Source organism: Oncorhynchus kisutch, linkage group LG10 (genome assembly GCF_002021735.2).
Source record: "Oncorhynchus kisutch isolate 150728-3 linkage group LG10, Okis_V2, whole genome shotgun sequence".
In the NCBI taxonomy this organism is placed as follows: domain Eukaryota; kingdom Metazoa; phylum Chordata; class Actinopteri; order Salmoniformes; family Salmonidae; genus Oncorhynchus; species Oncorhynchus kisutch.
The window spans coordinates 39,988,109-40,007,344 of record NC_034183.2 but is presented as its reverse complement, the minus strand read 5'-3'; the positions used below and the strand labels follow the sequence as shown (position 1 = coordinate 40,007,344).

The following is a 19,236-nucleotide window of genomic DNA, read 5'->3' as shown; positions in this document are numbered from 1 at the left end:
GTTTCAGGCTAATCATTTGTATGAAAATAAGTCAGTCTTATGTTCAGACTAGGCATTCGTTTATCATTTGGACCAACACCTGGAAACGGTTGCTAAGCGTTCAAACTCATGTGTGCCTACCACTGCCATTTTAAAAGGACATTTGTGGAAAACTGGTTCCATAAATCTCCAAATCACAAATGAACAAACAAAATGTATACATCCTTTACTATCTCTGATTTTTCACCTCTTACCTGTGCATATTTGACACATGATGTGAACATGTCGGTTTATGCCAATTTTGATGGGGATCGAATATTCTATATATCGACCTCATTCAGCATCATCCATCTCTAATCCAAAAGGCACAGAGGAAGAGAGGTACGTCATCACCCAGCGCCTGCTCTGACGTGTCCATGAAGTGTAAACAACAATCCTGCAGGAATCTGCAACATGCACCGAAAATTAAAACATTTCGTTGCCGATAATAAAGCTATTTTATGCTCGCGGGCATGGTTAACTGGAGTCTTGTATCCCTTTGTGTTTTGCTCGGTTTTACGGCGAGATGGGCTGTAATCCTTGAACTCGTATTCAGGTAGGAAGTGGACTAGCTAGCTTTATTTGTGCTAATGCAGTGCTGCAGTGCTCACTGACAGCTCTCAGTTTCTAACATAGCTAGCTAGCTAGCGTGGCATTGTAAACGTATCAAATTGCTGATTTTGAGTGGTGAAAGGCAGCCGGTATTTTGGTGCAATTATTATGGCCATTAGACGAACAAAAATATGAGAGTCAGCTTGCTGCCACTCTTCAGCAGCATGACTGCTCTCTTCCTCTGCATATTATTGCTGTAGCTAGCTAGTACATATTATCATGTAGCAGCATATTCACATATTTATCTTATTTCCAGTGGCTGGCAAACCACCTATGTAAGGGGCGAAACTCAACGGCACTGGCAAGAAGTGACATATAATCTGCCTGTTTATGAATGGTAGGCTGGTCTTGATGCACCTGTCCAATAGCCTATGCTATTGTCTTGCATTTGAATGGGTTTTTAGCAATAGCTAAGGAACTCAAATCTTTCTTTATCCATCCAGGTACTTCAACAACTTGAAATGCTGGGGTTTAGACTGACCCCCCCCCCCCCTCCCTCCTAACAGCCTAACATAGCCTACTCTGTGCTCATATCTAAGTCTGTTTGTACACACACACACAAGTTATTTCTAACACTATGTCACCATGTGTATGTGCTTCCCTGCAGAGCCAAGCGGATAAACCCAGAGTGGGTGGAACTGCACACGTCTCAAGGTTACGAAAGCTTAGCCCATAAGATGTTTACGAGAGCCACAGCTAAGACTACTGAAGGACAGGTATCAAACAGCTGTTAAACCCCCCCCCCCCGTGTGGTTTTCAATATCATCATCTACGATACATTTGTCATAAAAGTTCTATGGGTGATTATTTGTTTACTGGGTCATCCACGAAATGAGTCCCTTTTGGTTAGTGTAACTTGGTGGGGGGGGGGGGGTGTATTTCACCAAATTATTACATTCTGTCACATGTTCAATTGAATTAAAAAACATGTTTTCCCATATCAAGAGGTTACATTTTGTTTTAGTATGTGCCAAACAAAGTAACAGGTTGACTGCAACAAGGTTGACGATTTATCTTAAAATCAGCCATAAATCCCCTTGTGACGGGGAATGGAAGCTTGTGTGCAACAGGGAGGGGCAATTGAATGCAAGCTTCACAACAACAAAAAATGCAATTGTTAAGACATTTCTAGCCTGTCTATCTATTGGTAACAGGGTTGATGTGTTATGCTCGACCCACTCAGTTTTCCACCACAAAATACCAGAAAATGGCCAAAAAGAGTAGAAACAGCCCACCTGCTTTTACACTATGATTAGACTGTTAGATGTTCAATGTTGTTTTAAAAAAAAATATATTTAAAGGGGAATAGTTTCATCATATTAAAAGGAGAGCTTAGTTGACGTAACAGGGTTGACCTTAAAATGGGGGACAGGTGTTTTATTTCACCTTAAAATGAGTCACTAATCACATTTAATAAATAATAGTCTTCAGAAATGACTTTTATAAAAGCAATAAAATAACTATGGCTTTACAATGATGGTGAAAACTTAGGGGATATTTTGGGGTTAAGTGGGTTAAAATCATCTTCCTTGAGGTCACTTAGAGTGCACAGAGGGGACATGTCAAAATGCTGCATTTTGGCAGTTAAGCAAATCTTACTCTGCATTTGAAACAGTGAGCTCCAAAAGTATTGAGACAGTGACACATGTTCTGTTGTTTTGGCTCTGTACTCCAGCACTTTGGATTTGAAGTGATACAATGACTATGAGGTTAAAGTGCAGACGGTCAGCTTTCATTTGAGGGTATTTTCATCCATCTCGGGGAAACCCATTTATAAATTACAGCACTTTTTGTTCATAGTCCCCCCATTTTAGGGGACCAAAAGTATTAGGACAAATTCACTTATGTGTATTAAAGTAGTCAAAGCTTAGTATTTGGTGTCATATTGCTAGCACGCAATAATTACATCAAGATTGTTACTCTACAAACTTGTTGGTTGCATTTTCTGTTTGTTTTGGTTGTGTTTCAGATTATTTTGTGCCCAATAGAAATGAATGGTAAATAATGTATTGTGTCATTTTGGATTCACTTTTATTGTAAATAAGAATATAATGTATTTCTAAACACTTCTACATAAAAAAAAAATATATATTAGATTTTATACATTTTATTTAACTAGGCAAGTCAGTTAAGAACAAATTCTTATTTTCAATGACAGCCTAGGAACAGTGGGTTAACTGCCTTGTTCAGGGGCATTAATATGGATGCTACCATGATTATGCACAAATATGATATTTTGTGAGTCTGCAACTTTCTCACTCGTCATTATTAACGATTGATTCTGGACTATCCGTAATCATGGTAGCGTCCACATGTATGTAGAAGTGTTTAGAAATGATTTACCATTCATTCATTTCTATTGGGCACAAAATACTCTGAAACACAACCAAAACAAACAGCAAATGCATCCAACAAGTTTGTAGAGTCACAAGCTTGATATAATCATTATGTGCTAGGAATATGGGACCAAATACTAAACATTTTACTACTTTAATTCACATGTAAGTGAATTTGTCCCAATACTTTGGTCCTCTAAAATGGGGGGATTATGTACGAAAGGGATGTCATTTTTGAACGTTTCACCCGTTATGGATGAAAATACCCTCAAATTTAAGGTGACAGTCTGCACTTTAACCTCATAGTCATTGTATCATTTCAAATCCAAAGTTCTGGAGCACAGAGACAAAACCAACAGAAAATGTGTCACTGTCCCGATACAATTGGAGCACCCTGTATATCAGGCTTTTAAAATACAGAATTGGTGCATTATTTCTACCAAAAAAATATCAAAGGAATGCAAAAGGGACTCATTTCATGGCTCGATATGAAGAATTTGCTTTCTTTCTGCACATTCCTATCCTGTTTGAGAATATATACAGTGCCTTGCGAAAGTATTCGGCCCCCTTGAACTTTGCGACCTTTTGCCACATTTCAGGCTTCAAACATAAAGATATAAAACTGTATTTTTTTGTGAAGAATCAACAACAAGTGGGACACAATCATGAAGTGGAACGACATTTATTGAATATTTCAAAAAAATGTAACAAATCAAAAACTGAAAAATTGGGCGTGCAAAATTATTCAGCCCCTTTACTTTCAGTGCAGCAAACTCTCTCCAGAAGTTCAGTGAGGATCTCTGAATGATCCAATGTTGACCTAAATGACTAATGATGATAAATACAATCCACCTGTGTGTAATCAAGTCTCCGTATAAATGCACCTGCACTGTGATAGTCTCAGAGGTCCGTTAAAAGCGCAGAGAGCATCATGAAGAACAAGGAACACACCAGGCAGGTCCGAGATACTGTTGTGAAGAAGTTTAAAGCCGGATTTGGATACAAAAAGATTTCCCAAGCTTTTAACATCCCAAGGAGCACTGTGCAAGCGATAATATTGAAATGGAAGGAGTATCAGACCACTGCAAATCTACCAAGACCTGGCCGTCCCTCTAAACTTTCAGCTCATACAAGGAGAAGACTGATCAGAGATGCAGCCAAGAGGCCCATGATCACTCTGGATGAACTGCAGAGATCTACAGCTGAGGTGGGAGACTCTGTCCATAGGACAACAATCAGTCATATATTGCACAAATCTGGCCTTTATGGAAGAGTGGCAAGAAGAAAGCCATTTCTTAAAGATATCCATAAAAAGTGTTGTTTAAAGTTTGCCACAAGCCACCTGGGAGACACACCAAACATGTGGAAGAAGGTGCTCTGGTCAGATGAAACCAAAATTGAACTTTTTGGCAACAATGCAAAACGTTATGTTTGGCGTAAAAGCAACACAGCTCATCACCCTGAACACACCATCCCCACTGTCAAACATGGTGGTGGCAGCATCATGGTTTGGGCCTGCTTTTCTTCAGCAGGGACAGGGAAGATGGTTAAAATTGATAGGAAGATGGATGGAGCCAAATACAGGACCATTCTGGAAGAAAACCTGATGGAGTCTGCAAAAGACCTGAGACTGGGACGGAGATTTGTCTTCCAACAAGACAATGATCCAAAACATAAAGCAAAATCTACAATGGAATGGTTCAAAAATAAACATATCCAGGTGTTAGAATGGCCAAGTCAAAGTCCAGACCTGAATCCAATCGAGAATCTGTGGAAAGAACTGAAAACTGCTGTTCACAAATGCTCTCCATCCAACCTCACTGAGCTCGAGCTGTTTTGCAAGGAGGAATGGGAAAATATTTCAGTCTCTCGATGTGCAAAACTGATAGAGACATACCCCAAGCGACTTACAGCTGTAATCGCAGCAAAAGGTGGCGCTACAAAGTATTAACTTAAGGGGGCTGAATAATTTTGCACGCCCAATTTTTCAGTTTTTGATTTGTTAAAAAAGTTTGAAATATCCAATAAATGTCGTTCCACTTCATGATTGTGTCCCACTTGTTGTTGATTCTTCACAAAAAAATACAGTTTTATATCTTTAAGTTTGAAGCCTGAAATGTGGCAAAAGGTCGCAAAGTTCAAGGGGGCCGAATACTTTCGCAAGGCACTGTATATACTGATTGTACTGTATGTCATTCATTTATCACAAGAGGAAGCAATGTCTTACATCAGATAGCATTACGACTCCCTCGGCATTAACTGTCGGTTGAGGGACGAGCGTCGAAGAGTTGTTGGAAGACGCCACCTGTCGGAAGACAATGAATAGGATGATTCACTTTTGGGGACTGAATAATATATGTATCTTTTCTCAGTTCCTGTTGCAGATCTGCTGATATATGTTCCTGCTGTTGTGCTTTACTTCTTTTTGTCTTTTCTTTTTACCTCAGTGAAGGATCGAACAAGAGAAGGTAAGGCAGAATTCTGTCATGTACATGTCCTCTGTTTGCTTGTAACTAAAACGTTACTAGAAAAACAAAGATACTGTAGAACTAGAAAAATGAAGATACTAGGTCTGCACAGTCCTGTATCCTGCTCTATCCAGGCCTTATTCTCATCGACCTCTGGCATTTCCAGTTGTCTTTTAAAAACCAAAGCTGTCTCTGTCACTGCACTACAGATTCGGACTGACCAGCGTTAGAAACTCTTATGAGCTGTAGCCCTTTCCACTCACAGCCCCTGTCATCCCATATACGGGTTGAAAATGTTGTCATCGATAAGCGCCTAAGTTGGAACGCAGCGGCTGTACAGCAACATGGTGTACAGTACATGACATCAGAGGTCAGGTTCTCCACTTCATAGTTCTGTAGGGGGTTTTGACTGACGACCGTTATAAACTTGAGCACCGCTCACGACAAGAAAATGCCCCCCATTCCTCCCTCTAATCGGGCTACTCTTGCAAATTTTTTTTGTCTGAATGAGGGAATTGCTGCAGACGTTGACGAGTATAATAAATACTGCTTTGACGTCATACAAGCAAACCACACACCCCTGAGCCCAAATGTTAACAGTCCCATATTTGAAAACTCATGTCATTTACATGATCAACGTTTTATCATCACTGTGATGGATCTACAGTGATAAGGATGACAGGTGTTATACCCTGGGTTGTCCTGAACACAATGAGCCTGTGTTTGTCGTATTGTGAGGAAAATGAGCCGCCAAACACGCACTTGAATGCACTCGTGACTCCATTCTATGCGCACCAAAATTACAATCTGTTTGTCTGATGTGCCTTTGGAAAGCCTAATGCTGTAAGATTGTATTTTATAACATGTAGGCAATAGGATAAGCGGTGTAAAATACTGCTGTGTAAAGTACAATAAATGTAAAATGCACAAACAATCAACCGTGTATAATGTTTGGATTCAGTCTTGTGTCAGGTGAACTGTTGTGTCTTCCCCTTTGGACTGATCCTTTCTCCATAATCTCCAAAGTGTTCTGTTTCAATTACTACCATGGTCATGCGTATGCTTTTTATAGTTTCTTCTGTTGGAAACATTTCAATTTGGCCCTATCCATATTGACCAATGTCCACGTGTTTTCGGGGTTAACCGTGTCGTCATGTCTATATTCTTTAACCTGGCGTCAAATACAACAGTGTAAGCCTGGGGCTGGCCCTTATGGGGTGTGGTGGGTCTGGGTCTGGGCTGGGACATGCTAGGCTCTCTGGCCTTCGTCCTGGCCCCTCAACTACAAACAGATGGAGCTCTACCACTCCCTGCCCTTCTTCTGCTACTTACTGGGCAAGTGTTTCAAGAAGGGCCTGGCAGGCCGAGGGTGAGTTAGCTGACTTAGACTTACAGCCCTGGCTAAGGAGGTTTGTGTGTGTGGAAAGATGTTGTGTGAGAGCCAGCAGAGAATGTATGATTTCACTCTATAAAATTAATCAATCAGACAATCAGTTTACCATCAAGTCTGATGGGGAAAAAAGCATCAAAGATCAGATTATTTTCAATAACTCTGAATCACAGTCAGAATGATTCTTTTTCAATAAATACTCTGAATCAACAACTTCCTGTAGCCAGTGGACAAAACATGGCCCCATGAAGTAGCCTATACTATGTCTACTCTGCCACTCTCCCAAACAGAGTAGCGGAGTTATTGAGGCGAGGCAATCCGGTTGGATGACTGTTACTAGTGTCCTCACATTTGTTTATCTAGTAACAATGTACCAAGGGCATCTGGTAGCAAATGGATAGCTGGATTAGATGGGTAGGGGAAGATATGTCCAGATGACACTATCGCCATGCCCAAGCTCCTCAGCTATTCCTGTGTGTGCAACTTTACCACCACACAACTTCTACAGCTGACCTACTGTGAAATACTTTTAGCTGATGCATGGTCTTCACAACATACATTGACTAACTTGGGATGCACGGACAGTCATGGTACACAGCTGTTGTCTTTTTGGAGTCCGCTACATCAATCTTAATTCTCAGAGGAACATGTGAGAGAGAACAACAGAGAGAGCTGAGATTCAGCCCATGCATACTGTTGAAAATGTTCATTTGAATGTTTTACTGCTTTACAAGTGCATTTATAGTGCATGATGGTTAAGGGCTTGTAAGGATTTCATGGTAAGGTCTACCGACGCCTGTTGTATTCGGCGCATGTGACAAATAAACATGGATTTAATTTAGATTTCATGTACAGACAGTGCCCGAGTGAGTTTATGTTTTGGGTATTTGACCGTTTTAAAGTTATACTTCGGGATTTTCCTCAGTCAGATGAACTAGTGGATACCATTTTTATGTGTCTGCATGCAGTTTGAAGGAAGTTGCTAACTAGCTCTAGCGCAATGACCTAGCAGATACCCATAGACCTAGCAGATACCCAGTCATTGCAGTAACGCTAGTTAGAAACTACCTCTAACTTCCTTCATACTGGACACAGAGTAATACAAATGGCATCCACAAGTTCATCTGACTCTGGTGCAGTAGATACGGGTTCCATTTCAAGGTTTGGTGTACTTCATCATTTGCCTTCTCACCCACCTTCTACCGAGGTTGTTCCTGCTAGTAAAGATGGTTGTAACAGTCCTGGTGACGTTTGCTGGCTGCCATTCCTGTCTGACCCCAGCCAGGCCCTGTACTGCCTCTTTCCTGTGGAGTGGGGCCTCTTCGAGGTACATACTGTGTAATTGATAGTGACCGCAACATTTTTCAGTGTTCAAGCCAATTAGTCATACTCTCAAGTTAACGTTTTACATAATTAAGGAGACGCTCTTATCCAGAGCGACTTACAGTAGTGAGTGCATACATTTTCGTACTGGTTCCCCCGTGGGAATCGAACCCACAACCCTGGCGTTGCAAGCATCATGCTCTACCAATAGAACCACACAGGGTCAAGTTCTTTCCCTAATATCCTGCGAGTCACCTAAAGTTTCTAGAACGGGTCGACAATAGTAAATTATGTTTTTTGGCCCCCCAAAGTTTTAGTTTAAAAAAATATATACTAAATTCACCAGGATTTCAGCTAAACGTGTGTTTAATTTAGGAAGTCTGTTCACCATGTTTTCCCACAAATAAAGCAAGAGACATGATCGTGTCTCAATGTAATCAAGGTATCAAATGATTGTTATTTTCAAGTACAATCTATTTTTGGGCAATTTGCAGTGCACAAATGATTATAATTATGTTCCGGTTCCCCAACCAAAATCGTCCCACGGCTGAATCTAGATCCCTGTTCTGGAATGTTATGGTGATCAAACCAGGTTCTTCATCCACAGCCCAGTCTTTTGACATAACGATGGATGTAAGACATGAGTTTTCAGACTTTTGTTGCCTAGGGAACCCCACCCAGTGGCGGGAAAAGTACCCAAATGTCATGTTTGTGTAAAACTAAAGACACCTTAATAGAACATGACTCAAGTAAAAGTGAAAGTCTTTGGTTTTTAAATATACTTAAGTATCAAAAGTAAAAGTAAATGCTATAAATCATTTCAAATTCCTTTTATTAAGCAAACCAGACGGCACGATTTTCTTCTTCTTTTTTTTTACAAATAGCCAGGGGCACACTTCAACACTCAGACATAATTTACAAAAGAAGCATTTCAGTTTTTTGAGTCCGTCAGATCAGGGGCAGTAGTGATGACCACACTTTCTCTTGATAAGTGTGTGAATTTGACCATTTTCCTGTCCTACTAATAAGCCTTCAAAATGTAACAAGTACTTTTGAGTGTCAAGAAAAATGTATGGGTGTAAAAAGTGCATATTTTCTTAAGAAGTGTAGTGGCGTAAAAGTTGTAAAAAAATATATAAATAATAAAGTACCCCCAAAAAATGACTTAAGTAGTACTTCGAAATATTTTTACTCAGTTAATTTACAACACTGCCCCTGCCCAGGCAAACTGGTAACACAGGGACCCCCCATCATATGTTCACAAAACACTTTTTTTAACATCTTGTATTATCATCAGGTGCATGATAATGGGAAGAAGTAATCAACATTTTAATATGACTATATTTGGTAGATAGCTTTTCATTATTTTGACATCCCCACAGCTCTATAATCGGAAGACGAAGTGTAGTCTCTAACATAGCCTATTAGAAAGGTAATATAACGCCAAACACACACCTAGCTAATAGCAGCCGCTAGGCTGGTTAAATAAAGGTTAGCCATGTTTTGGTCGAGAAAGCAACAGCACTTGCCACGACTAGTGAAGCGCGGGTGCTTTTTCAAAGCCTATGTCAGATTACTCCAGTGTAATTAACTATTAAGTTGACATCATTAGAAATCAAATATTTTCCTGTTTTCTACTGTAGGTATGTAATTCAAAATCTATTTATTCTGTTGTCGCTAGTGATATTCATTAACAAAAAAACAAAAACATTTAAGGAGGCCCTGCAGTACCTCTGCTGCTCCACCCCTGTATGAATAGCCCTGATTTAGGATGTAGAGGATGCCTACCCATCGTTTAGGAGACCGTCGTGATCTACAGTGATAACTGCGTTTTTTACCTGAGGGACCACAATATCTGCCAAGTTGAAATCAGTTGGTGGTAGAAAGACGAGGGGGCTAAGGTAGTTAACACAGTGCTGCCCCTTATAGACAGGAGTGGTGCGCTGTGCCCCCTGTTCTTTAAACCACAGCCTACATGCTCTCTCTCTCACACACACACACACACACACACACACACACACACACACACACACACACACACACACACTCAATTCCTCTGTGCTTAGCCAATTGGAAATGGATCCCATGCAGGATCGTAGAAAACAGAGGAATACAATGTTGAATGGTCGGGGGACTAGGTGGGGGGATACAGATAAATCTAGCTAATTTACTGCCAGGGTCATTTCAGCACATCATTGTGGGGCCATGTTTTAGCCATGTGATGTGATGTGGTGCCAGGGTCCAATGCTATCCGTGTCAGAGTTCATCCATTCGTTGTGCAAAATGTTGTCAGCCAAACCGCTGCGTCCTTGATAAGTGAACTTACACGTGTGTATGTACACACAGCGAGGCCACACTGGAAGGGAAGGGAGAAAGAACGAGGGAGGGCGGGAGAGGGGGGAGGAAATTAAAGACGAACGGACAATGATGGATCACACAGGGGATATTAGTGAGAGCAGCATCGCAAACACTTCCGCGGCACTGTTGAAAGCGTGTCATGATCGAGGTGCTGAGGTAAAGTAACACTGTTATGGGGGGGGGGGGGGGGGGGGGGGGGGGGGGTCGGGGGTGTAGAGGGGGTCGGCAGCTGAGGCCAAGGCTCGGGGGCTCAGCTTTTTGAAACCTCCCCTATGCCCGCCGTGTCCTGTAGACCTACCCATTCCCGGAGGTGGCACCCAAGGTGCGGTGAAGTGAGAAGTAATTGAAAATTCTGTGAGGCTGGTCAGGATGGCAGTATGCATGGCAGTTGTTTGTTTATGAAACGATACAAACATAATACACAGGGTGTGAGTGACTCCATAGCCCTACGGGCCGCGGTGCCAGGGGCTCCAGGTGAAGCTTCTCTGAACTAATTGTGAAATTGTGTAAGCGGAAGCCGGGCCAAGAAAAGTGGACATGGCGAGAAGTGGTGGGAGGGTGAGGAGGAGGGGATCGGGGGTGAGGGGGGAGGGGCGGGGCGGGAGGATAAGTTGTAAGTTTACCCATCAAACAGCACTCTGGCCATCTCAGTTTTCCTGCTTCACAAAAATGGCACCAAATTCTGCAGCCTGTGACATTCCACAGAGGCTTATAGGTGAGGAGCGCCACCAACGGCACTAACCCACATTTGCTGCCGAACCCCATGGTTCATGCGTTGAACTCAGCCCAGGCGGCATTGGGGGGACATTCCGGTAGGGTACTTATTTGGCGAGGCTATAGGAGGGGGGGGGGTGTTCGAGCAGAGATGAGGCCTAGATGTCGGCAGTACGGCCTGCCTGCTGACTGGGCCTGTCCATAACCTCCACACACACAGCTGTGCTCTGAGCAGCTGTAGCAAGGCCCAGAGGACCTCGTAGAAATTCACACTATAGAAGGGACCACACTGTCGCAAGACATGGTTAGACCAGTGTTTCCTAACCCTGGTCCTCCAGTACCCCCAACAGTACACACTTTTGTTGTAGTCCTGGACAAACACACCTCATTCAGCTCATCGAGGGCTTGATGATTACTTGTCAGGTTGAATCAGGTGTGCTTGTCCACGGTTACAATAAAAATGTGTGCTATTGGGGTACTAGAGGACCAGGTTTGGGAAACCCTGGGTTACACTGATCTATGCATTGCATTTCTACATTGTTTAATATCACAGAAACAGCAGGGGGCCTTAATATCTGATCCCAGAACAACTTCTAGGGCACTTAAATCACAACGGTCCTAACTCCATCTGCCTTAGGTGGGTGTGGTGGGTGGAAACTGTGACACTACAGTGGTCTTCTATGGGGTGGTCTGAATGTGAATGTGCCGAAGTATGCGGAAGTTGTTGTAATGTGATTATCTTTTGAACATTTAACCCTCTGTCCCCAAGTGTACAAATAAGTGCATTGCTTCTAGTGACATCCCATTCCCTGGACCCTGGCAAGGGGCGATTTATGAGGCTGGTAATGCTTCCCGAAGCGCTCCTGTGTCAATGCACTGTGGAATGCACAGAAGGGATTTTTATTGCACTTTCAGTTGGGCCATTTTTACTTGGAGCAACGCCACTTGTTTGCTTCTCTTCAAAACATTGCATACTGCAATACCATATATGTGAGTTTCTACATTTGAAACCCTTGGCTTGTGATGAGTTTTTTAACACATTGTATTTGATTCACATGAATTATCAACACTTCATTAAAAATAAAAAGTATATCAGTATAGGAAGTGAGCTATTTTCGTATTTAAAGGTGTGTGTGTGTGTGTGTGTTGACAGGATCAAGTGGCCAACACATGGGTGCAGCTTGAACGGCCTGATAAAGATCAAGACCATCCTGTCCACTGATACCCAGCTCTACCTCGGGTAATCCCCCTCTCCATCTCTTTATCGTTCTCTCTCACTCCATTTCATTATCTTTCTTTCTGTCCCTACTCTCTCTCTCTCGCTCTCTGAGAAGCCTCACACGAGAGCCTCTGTGTTATAGTAGAGTGAAATGAAGATTATCCCTTGTAATAATATGCGAGAGCAGCTTCTGAATACTGAGCACTACCAGCTGCTATGGGCTTTTATCGGCCCTCTGACAACTGTTGGCAATTTGCTGATGAGATTTCAAATTTGGAAATCCACAATGAACTATTTGAACCATTTCTGTTTGGGGGGTGGGGAAAGCAAGATACAGCTAACTTTCCTGTGCCAGTCAAAGATTATTCTCCCCTAAGGTCCACATGAATGAGGAGAGGCTACAGTCAGTCATAGAACCCTTCTCTCATCGTCATGGTGGCGTGTGCTTGAATAACCCGTGGGCTATATTTAGGGGTGTGCACTCTGAACAGGATGGACAAGTTCCTGCCAGACTGTTAAGACCAGGGATTAACTGGGAGTTCTGTGACTGCAGCGTATTTAACAGAAATGAAAACACTAGATATTGTTGGTCATGGGTGAATATTATAAAAACTGTATGTTGTGAGGGGAGGAAGGGTATATGTCTTTCTATGGCCTGGTATCACTGGTCACCTTCCTGTTACAGTTGATGGTTTATGGTTGTGGAATACCACTAAATAGTTCTCAACAACCCCAGAAAATGATCTGTGAACTGTACTCTAAATCACCCTGACCCTCCAGCCCACTTCCATAGCCCACCCATCCATTACCCCTCTAAGCACTCCTCTTGCCCCATGTTAGGGGCCCTGTTGCCCCTTCTCCCCAGGGGCCCTTTAAGCCTTAATGGGGCCCATGACACAGCTGCCCTCACCTCTCACTCATGTGCTGCCCTACCTTACCCTATCCCTAACCCTTCAGCCGGAGTGGAGGTACCCCTCTGGTCCCCTCCCCTCTCACCCCTCCCTTCCTCTATCTATCCCCAGTGAGTGACAATTGAAGGGTTAAACTAATGCTGGGGTGCCCTAAGCGGGCCAGTATTTGATACATTTCCCACATAGCTGGTGGTCTTATGGGTGGACCGTGCTGGGGTTAAAACGAGCCAGCAGCCGCACAGTTCGGTTTCATCATGAGGTTTAGGTTTCTGGGCTGGGCCATTCACTATTTGGTCCGATTTATCATAGCATTGTTTCTATGAATGATGATAGATTACTTCATTCTTCTCTGTTATTGTTTTCTTTTCAGTTTGGCCACCACTCTCCTGGCTATCCTACCTATGTCAATCAAACTATTGGTGAACCCTACTCTATGGCAGTTCAAACTTCCCTTGGTAAGTGAGTATTCGTGTCTTGTTTTCTGATGTTTGATTCCATTTGAGGTAAATTCCTCTCTGGCATTCTTCCTCTTCTCCTTCCAAGTTCACGAAAAATCAATCATCCTGCCTGCCTTGTGAGTAGAGGGGAGTAGGGGTGTGCGTGCTCACATGTGTGTGTGTCTGTGTGTGTGCCTTCCTGCCTGCATGCAGTTGCTAATCATTTACCTCACCAACCGCAGTGCAGTATATAAAAAGAAACAGGCAACTGTAAGCGCTAGGTTATCGAGGTTTTACTGCACAGTGGGATTTGGTTTCAGATTTTGCTGATCTGTTGCTGCCTTAACGATTGAGTTCTATCTCCCACCTGTCTGTCCCCGGATCAATCAGTAATGCAATGTCCATGGCTTAGGGAGGAATGCCGGGATGTGGAGCAGAGGAGGGCTCTGTTTGTGGTTGATCAATTCTCGGGGCTATAGGAAGGAGTGTAACTGGATACGCAAAGAGTACCACTGTGGTTATACAATCGGGGAGGGATGGGCTGCGTCCATATGGGCACCCTAATCCCTATGTAGTGCACTACTTTTGACCAGGGCCCGTAGGGTGTTTATTGTTCAATGAAGTGTGTATAATTTAGGGGTGTTTAACCTTTTCTCCTCCAATTCTTTCTGTCTTCCCCTAGACCAAGTATGCCTACTACTGAATGACCTCCCTCTGCCAGCCATCTGTTTTTTACAGGCCTCCCTGTTCACGTAAGAAGCTACAGTAGGGGGAACCACTGATGGAGAAAGTATACTGGCCAATAATAGCAGAGCAACAGACCAGGTTAAAGGTCATAGGAGAGACTATAAAAAAAAAAGTACAATCCTGTCCATTGAATGTAAACTCCTAAAATCGCTGTTGGACAAATCCTCGGAAAGTATAGGATGCTTTGTCAGATGAATGTTTGTGTTGATGTTCTATGGATGGTTTTATTCCTGGAAGAGTCACGTAAAGATTCAAATGAAGCCGGTATGAAGGGAACAGTCGGAGAGGAAGCGAAACGGACTAACTTTCACCAGCTGTCGTTAACTTCTTCCAGCAGTACTAATTGCTGTGCGTGTGGTTTAGTATAGGGATGTCTGTGGATTACACTGCATTGCCAGCATACCTCTCCTCTAAGCATGTCTTGTATAGGGACAGCAAGTCATTCTGTGTATCAACTCTAGTACAGTCTAACTGACAGGGCCCGCATTGTGCATCTCCACTCCACCCATTGATGGAGACATACATCTTTTGTTTGGGTAAATTGAAGACATAATTGCAAAATTTAGTCAAATGGTTTCTTAAGCACAGTTATTGTAAGAGCGTCTGAATGTACTGGCTTTGTTGAACTGGCGAAGTATGTATTTAAAAAATAAATGTGATGGGTATTTATTTTGCCAATGAATAGATGGGGTTTTGTTGGATTTAAGAAGGCCCTACTACGGCTGTCTGAATTGTAAACACACGTCTTTATGTGGCATAGTCAGAGTTTATTGGATGGAGATATGTGTTTCTGAGAGACTACATTGTTCTTGTGCTCCCCCGCTCCCTCCCCCTCTATCTTTCCTCCGCAGTATGCTGCCATTGTTACTGAAAGATGGTCTGTTGGTGCCGTACGTGGTCACCTCCCTGGCCTTCCTGTTCGTCAGCGTATACCTGCTTTTCCACCCTTGGAGCATTGCTCAGAAGACGAGCTGCGTCTGGGGCCCTACCACCGCCCCATCCGTATGCCCAGCATGGACCTCGGAAGGGTCACCAAGTGGAAAGTAAGCGTAGCCTAGTGGTGTAAACATATACCCTTTCACGTTGCACCACCTCTATGTCTCTCTGTGATAGAAGGAAAGGCTAAAGTATTCATTCATCCATTCATAGCGAAACATTTATCCGATTGCAAAGACAACACAGATTGCGTTCTTTACCAGGCAGATAGTTGCAATGTTGTCTGTTCTAGTAGTGGGTAGGGCAGGGGTTGCCCAATATTTTCTTTAACTTACTCAAGTTACTTCAGATAAGTTTTTTTTAAATGTTCACAGCCACCCGGTGGGAAGATGAGCTGGAGGTTTTTGGCACAGGAATTTCATAGTAATTTCAGAAGGTTGTTGTCGCTAACCACGTTTCCATCCACAGTTTTTATGTAAAGTCATACCGTATAAAACAAAAATATCACGACAGCTGTGACGGAAACAGGAAGATTGGTGGGGTCTTTTTGTGTCTATAAAATAAATGATGTGCTAAATGGCGGTGGAAACGTCTTTATGCGCAAATATTAATATAATAACCATTCATATCGAAGTGAACTTGGAGTCACGCGATGATATCACAGGAGGTTGGTGGCACCTTAATTGGGGAGAACGGGCTCGTAATGACTGGAGTGGAATCAGTGGAATGGCATCAAAAACGTCCAACACATGGTTTCCAGGTGTTTGATGCCATTCCATTTGCTCCGTTCCAGACATTGTTATGAGCTGTTGTCCACTGCATAATATGGTGTGTCGTCCTCCCACTATGATTCGGGGGGAAAGCATGCAGTTTATTAGGCTACGGATGAAATAAGTTACGCTGAACTTCACAGGGTGGTGAACGTGTTCTTGATGCTCCTTTCCAATAAATATCAAGGGTCTTATTCTCGTGACATGATGATCGATGCTTGACTGCCGCTTGACAAATAAAAAATATTCTGTCTCTTATCAATAATAATCTCATCATGTAGACTAGCCTACCCGCACAGTATCAGCAAGCTGTTGGCTAGAATGCACATGCCAAGATTTGCTATTTAACTATTTAACAATGTTTTGGTCCAATGGAAACACATTGAACTTTATATCGTTTTTTCCCGTACATGACAAATGAAGTGAAACAGTACATGTTGTGTGCACTACGTCATCATGCACAGATTTTTTTTATCGGTGGAAACACCACTGGTGGGAAATGCGCATATTTTCTTTATGCAGATTTTTTAAACATTTGCATGAAAATCTGTCACCTATTGGATGGAAACCTAGCTACAGTCATTTCATAGCCTGAATTGCATCAACGTGAGAAGATGCATATCTCTCTGCAACTGTATAAATAAATATAATGTGCCACGGACTGTAAGCTGTGTAAGCTGCCTGGGATGAAAGCCACTGCCAGGCCCCAAGTATTATTTATCACTTATTTAAGATACAGGCGTCTGACATGGCTTCCTGGCCCTGCCCAGCTCTACAGCTGCACCCTCCCCGCCCTTAGCGACAGAAATGGGGTGCATCCCAAATGTCACCCTATTCCCTATAGTGCACTACTTTTGACCAGGCCCCATTGGGCTCTGGTAAAAAAAAGTAGTGCACTGTATAGGGAAAAGGGTGCCATTTGGGATTGGGACGTAGCCAGTGACACCGCTACTGGGCGGTGCTGTGCGGTGTGGGAGATCATGAGAAGGAAGTGGTGTCTTTTTATAGAGTCATTAACACAAGTTTTGCCTAGATATATTTATTTACACAAGAGGCATAAATAAGGAGGCTAGGGTTTAATAGGGTTGGTCTCATACGGAGGCGCTTACGCAACCTACCCTCACTGATCCCTTGGCCCGTAGGTCCCAAATAGACATGTTAATGTTGATCCTGCTACCAACACTGTTTGCCTTTCTGTTCGGGACGCACCGGCCGAGGCAACATAAATGTCAGCTTGTGATGAGGGAGTGTCCTGTGATGCGGGATCGTCATGCAATGGCTCTTCATTTTATTTTTGATCTTGTCTACTTTGCATAGTTATTATGACTAAGCCACACCCATCCCACTCACGTTAGCAGTTCAGAACGAGAAAGTGTAGGCTATACAGAAATATTTGAAATTGAAAATCATTAAATGAAGTAATGAGGATGTCTACCAGCCTAATCGAGTTGTAGATTACATCTCACCTTACAGTGTTCGAACTGGAATGGAGATTTCTCTTCGTGCTACTTACTCCGTGCAGCCAATTGCGATGTCTGCTTTAGGTATAATGCAGGGTAACACTTGTAGATTTGACCGCTCTAACCCAGTTCGACCTCCAACACTACCCCAAAAAAACCCTGCTATGCTGGTATCGGCTTTCGCGGATCTGATAGAATCCAGCCCTTAATTAATCTAAAATCTATTCATGTAAAATGTCATTAGGACATTATCAATTTGAATGGCATGTCAAATTCAGTTTCTGATTTGACTGGGCTATGAGAGGGCCTTGGCTCGTGGTCTAACTGTGACGGCTTAACTCCCTTAGAAAACTATAGACCTGAAAAATCTCTCTCCATCTCTCTCAATCTCTCCTGCAGTTCTACATCTCCATCGTGGCCATGGCTGGTTTGTGCTTTATGAGCATGACGCTGGCCCCTCTGGCCAGGCTGCCTGATTTGTTTCCCCTCCTGGTGTCAGTGTTCTTTTCCACCACTTCCTGGGCCTCCTCTTCAACTTCAACCATGTCCAGATTGCCAAGCCGCCTCCACCTGGGAGTAAGAATCAGAGTAGTCGCTACCCGGTAGAAAGAAAACTTACTGAAAAGCAAACTATGCACAGTGCCTCAGTAACTGACCACCAAGGACCAATAGGACTCATGGAGAAATGCTACTAGTCTATAATCTTTATTCTAGGGATAACCCTCCTGTCAACATGAATGGTTGGTGTTTTGTCAATGCCTAATTATGTACATCAAACTTAAATTTTTTATGTTTTTTTTAAAACTTGAATTGTTTTTCAATATTTCCAAATGTTTGTTCCATCATTACAATTATTTTGTACAAATTGTATTTTTCTTGAAAAATAAAATCACCTCAGATATGACTTTTCGATGAACCTCGATTTTTACAGCCGTATTGCCAGCACATATATTAGATCCGTCGGAAGCAGTTTCAAATAAGCCCCTCGTAAAGTGTCCACCTTCTCCAAGTCTTCAGCTAGCTAAATCACTGGCGGTAATAGTGTTGCACTGTGTCGTAGCCAGACAATAATTAGCCAAACCATGTCTTTCAACCATTTTAATTTAGCTTCATAAAATATTCATTACAATAGCTAGATACAAGGAGAGTCCACACAGCACACAAAGGGCTATGCATTTAAACACAGAAAGCAGTGACAGGTCAGACAGGCCCTAAAACTAGGATGATGGAAGATTACATATCTGAACATAATGTCATAAAGTCGAAATACCACAGAAAAAAATGGTACAAGCAATCTTTTTTCCCCCTCTGCCTGTGAGTTAATGACAGGCATAAAAAAAAATCCATTACAACGATAAATGTTATCGGGTCACTGAGGGCCGGCTGCTATGCTGTGTATCTGCAGCCGCTGGCCCTGCAGCCAATAACACTCGAGATAGGAGAGGGAAGGGCGAGATATCCAGAGGCCTGTGCCTTTAGAAGTACTACTGTGGAAGGACTGGGAGGAAGGGGACAACAGATGAAGATGTGGAGTTTA

The 19,236-nt window shown here is 42.7% G+C and overlaps 1 protein-coding gene across 9 annotated transcripts; it reads left to right on the top strand.

Moving 5' to 3' along the window:
* Window positions 1-378: 378 nt before the first annotated feature.
* Window positions 379-18,603, top strand: LOC109898140 (uncharacterized). Of its 9 annotated transcripts, none has more exons than XR_004211231.1 (9): window positions 379-574; window positions 1,238-1,346; window positions 5,414-5,434; window positions 8,032-8,151; window positions 12,373-12,459; window positions 13,720-13,804; window positions 14,469-14,538; window positions 15,385-15,576; window positions 18,099-18,603. XR_004211231.1 is itself a non-coding variant. In XM_020492954.2 (8 exons), exons 4-8 carry the CDS (start codon window positions 8,051-8,053, stop codon window positions 18,303-18,305), a joined length of 672 nt encoding a protein of 223 aa, XP_020348543.1. In that variant the 5' UTR covers window positions 379-574; window positions 1,238-1,346; window positions 5,414-5,434; window positions 8,032-8,050; the 3' UTR covers window positions 18,306-18,603. The 9 variants fall into 9 exon arrangements, 3 of the variants coding, with proteins under 3 accessions (XP_020348543.1, XP_031689528.1, XP_031689527.1); XR_004211230.1 differs by adding an exon at window positions 887-967 and having other exon boundaries at window positions 5,339-8,151; XR_004211232.1 differs by lacking the exon at window positions 8,032-8,151.
* The last annotated feature ends 633 nt before the right edge of the window (window positions 18,604-19,236 follow it).

Bases quoted from the DNA above. Each gene is read 5' to 3' on its own strand.
- LOC109898140 (XM_020492954.2), top strand. From the start codon at position 8,051: ATGGTTGTAACAGTCCTGGTGACGTTTGCTGGCTGCCATTCCTGTCTG. The intron at 12,460-13,719 runs GTAATCCCCCTC...TTTTCTTTTCAG, and splicing joins GATACCCAGCTCTACCTCGG to TTTGGCCACCACTCTCCTGG. The intron at 13,805-15,384 runs GTAAGTGAGTAT...TTTCCTCCGCAG, and splicing joins GGCAGTTCAAACTTCCCTTG to TATGCTGCCATTGTTACTGA.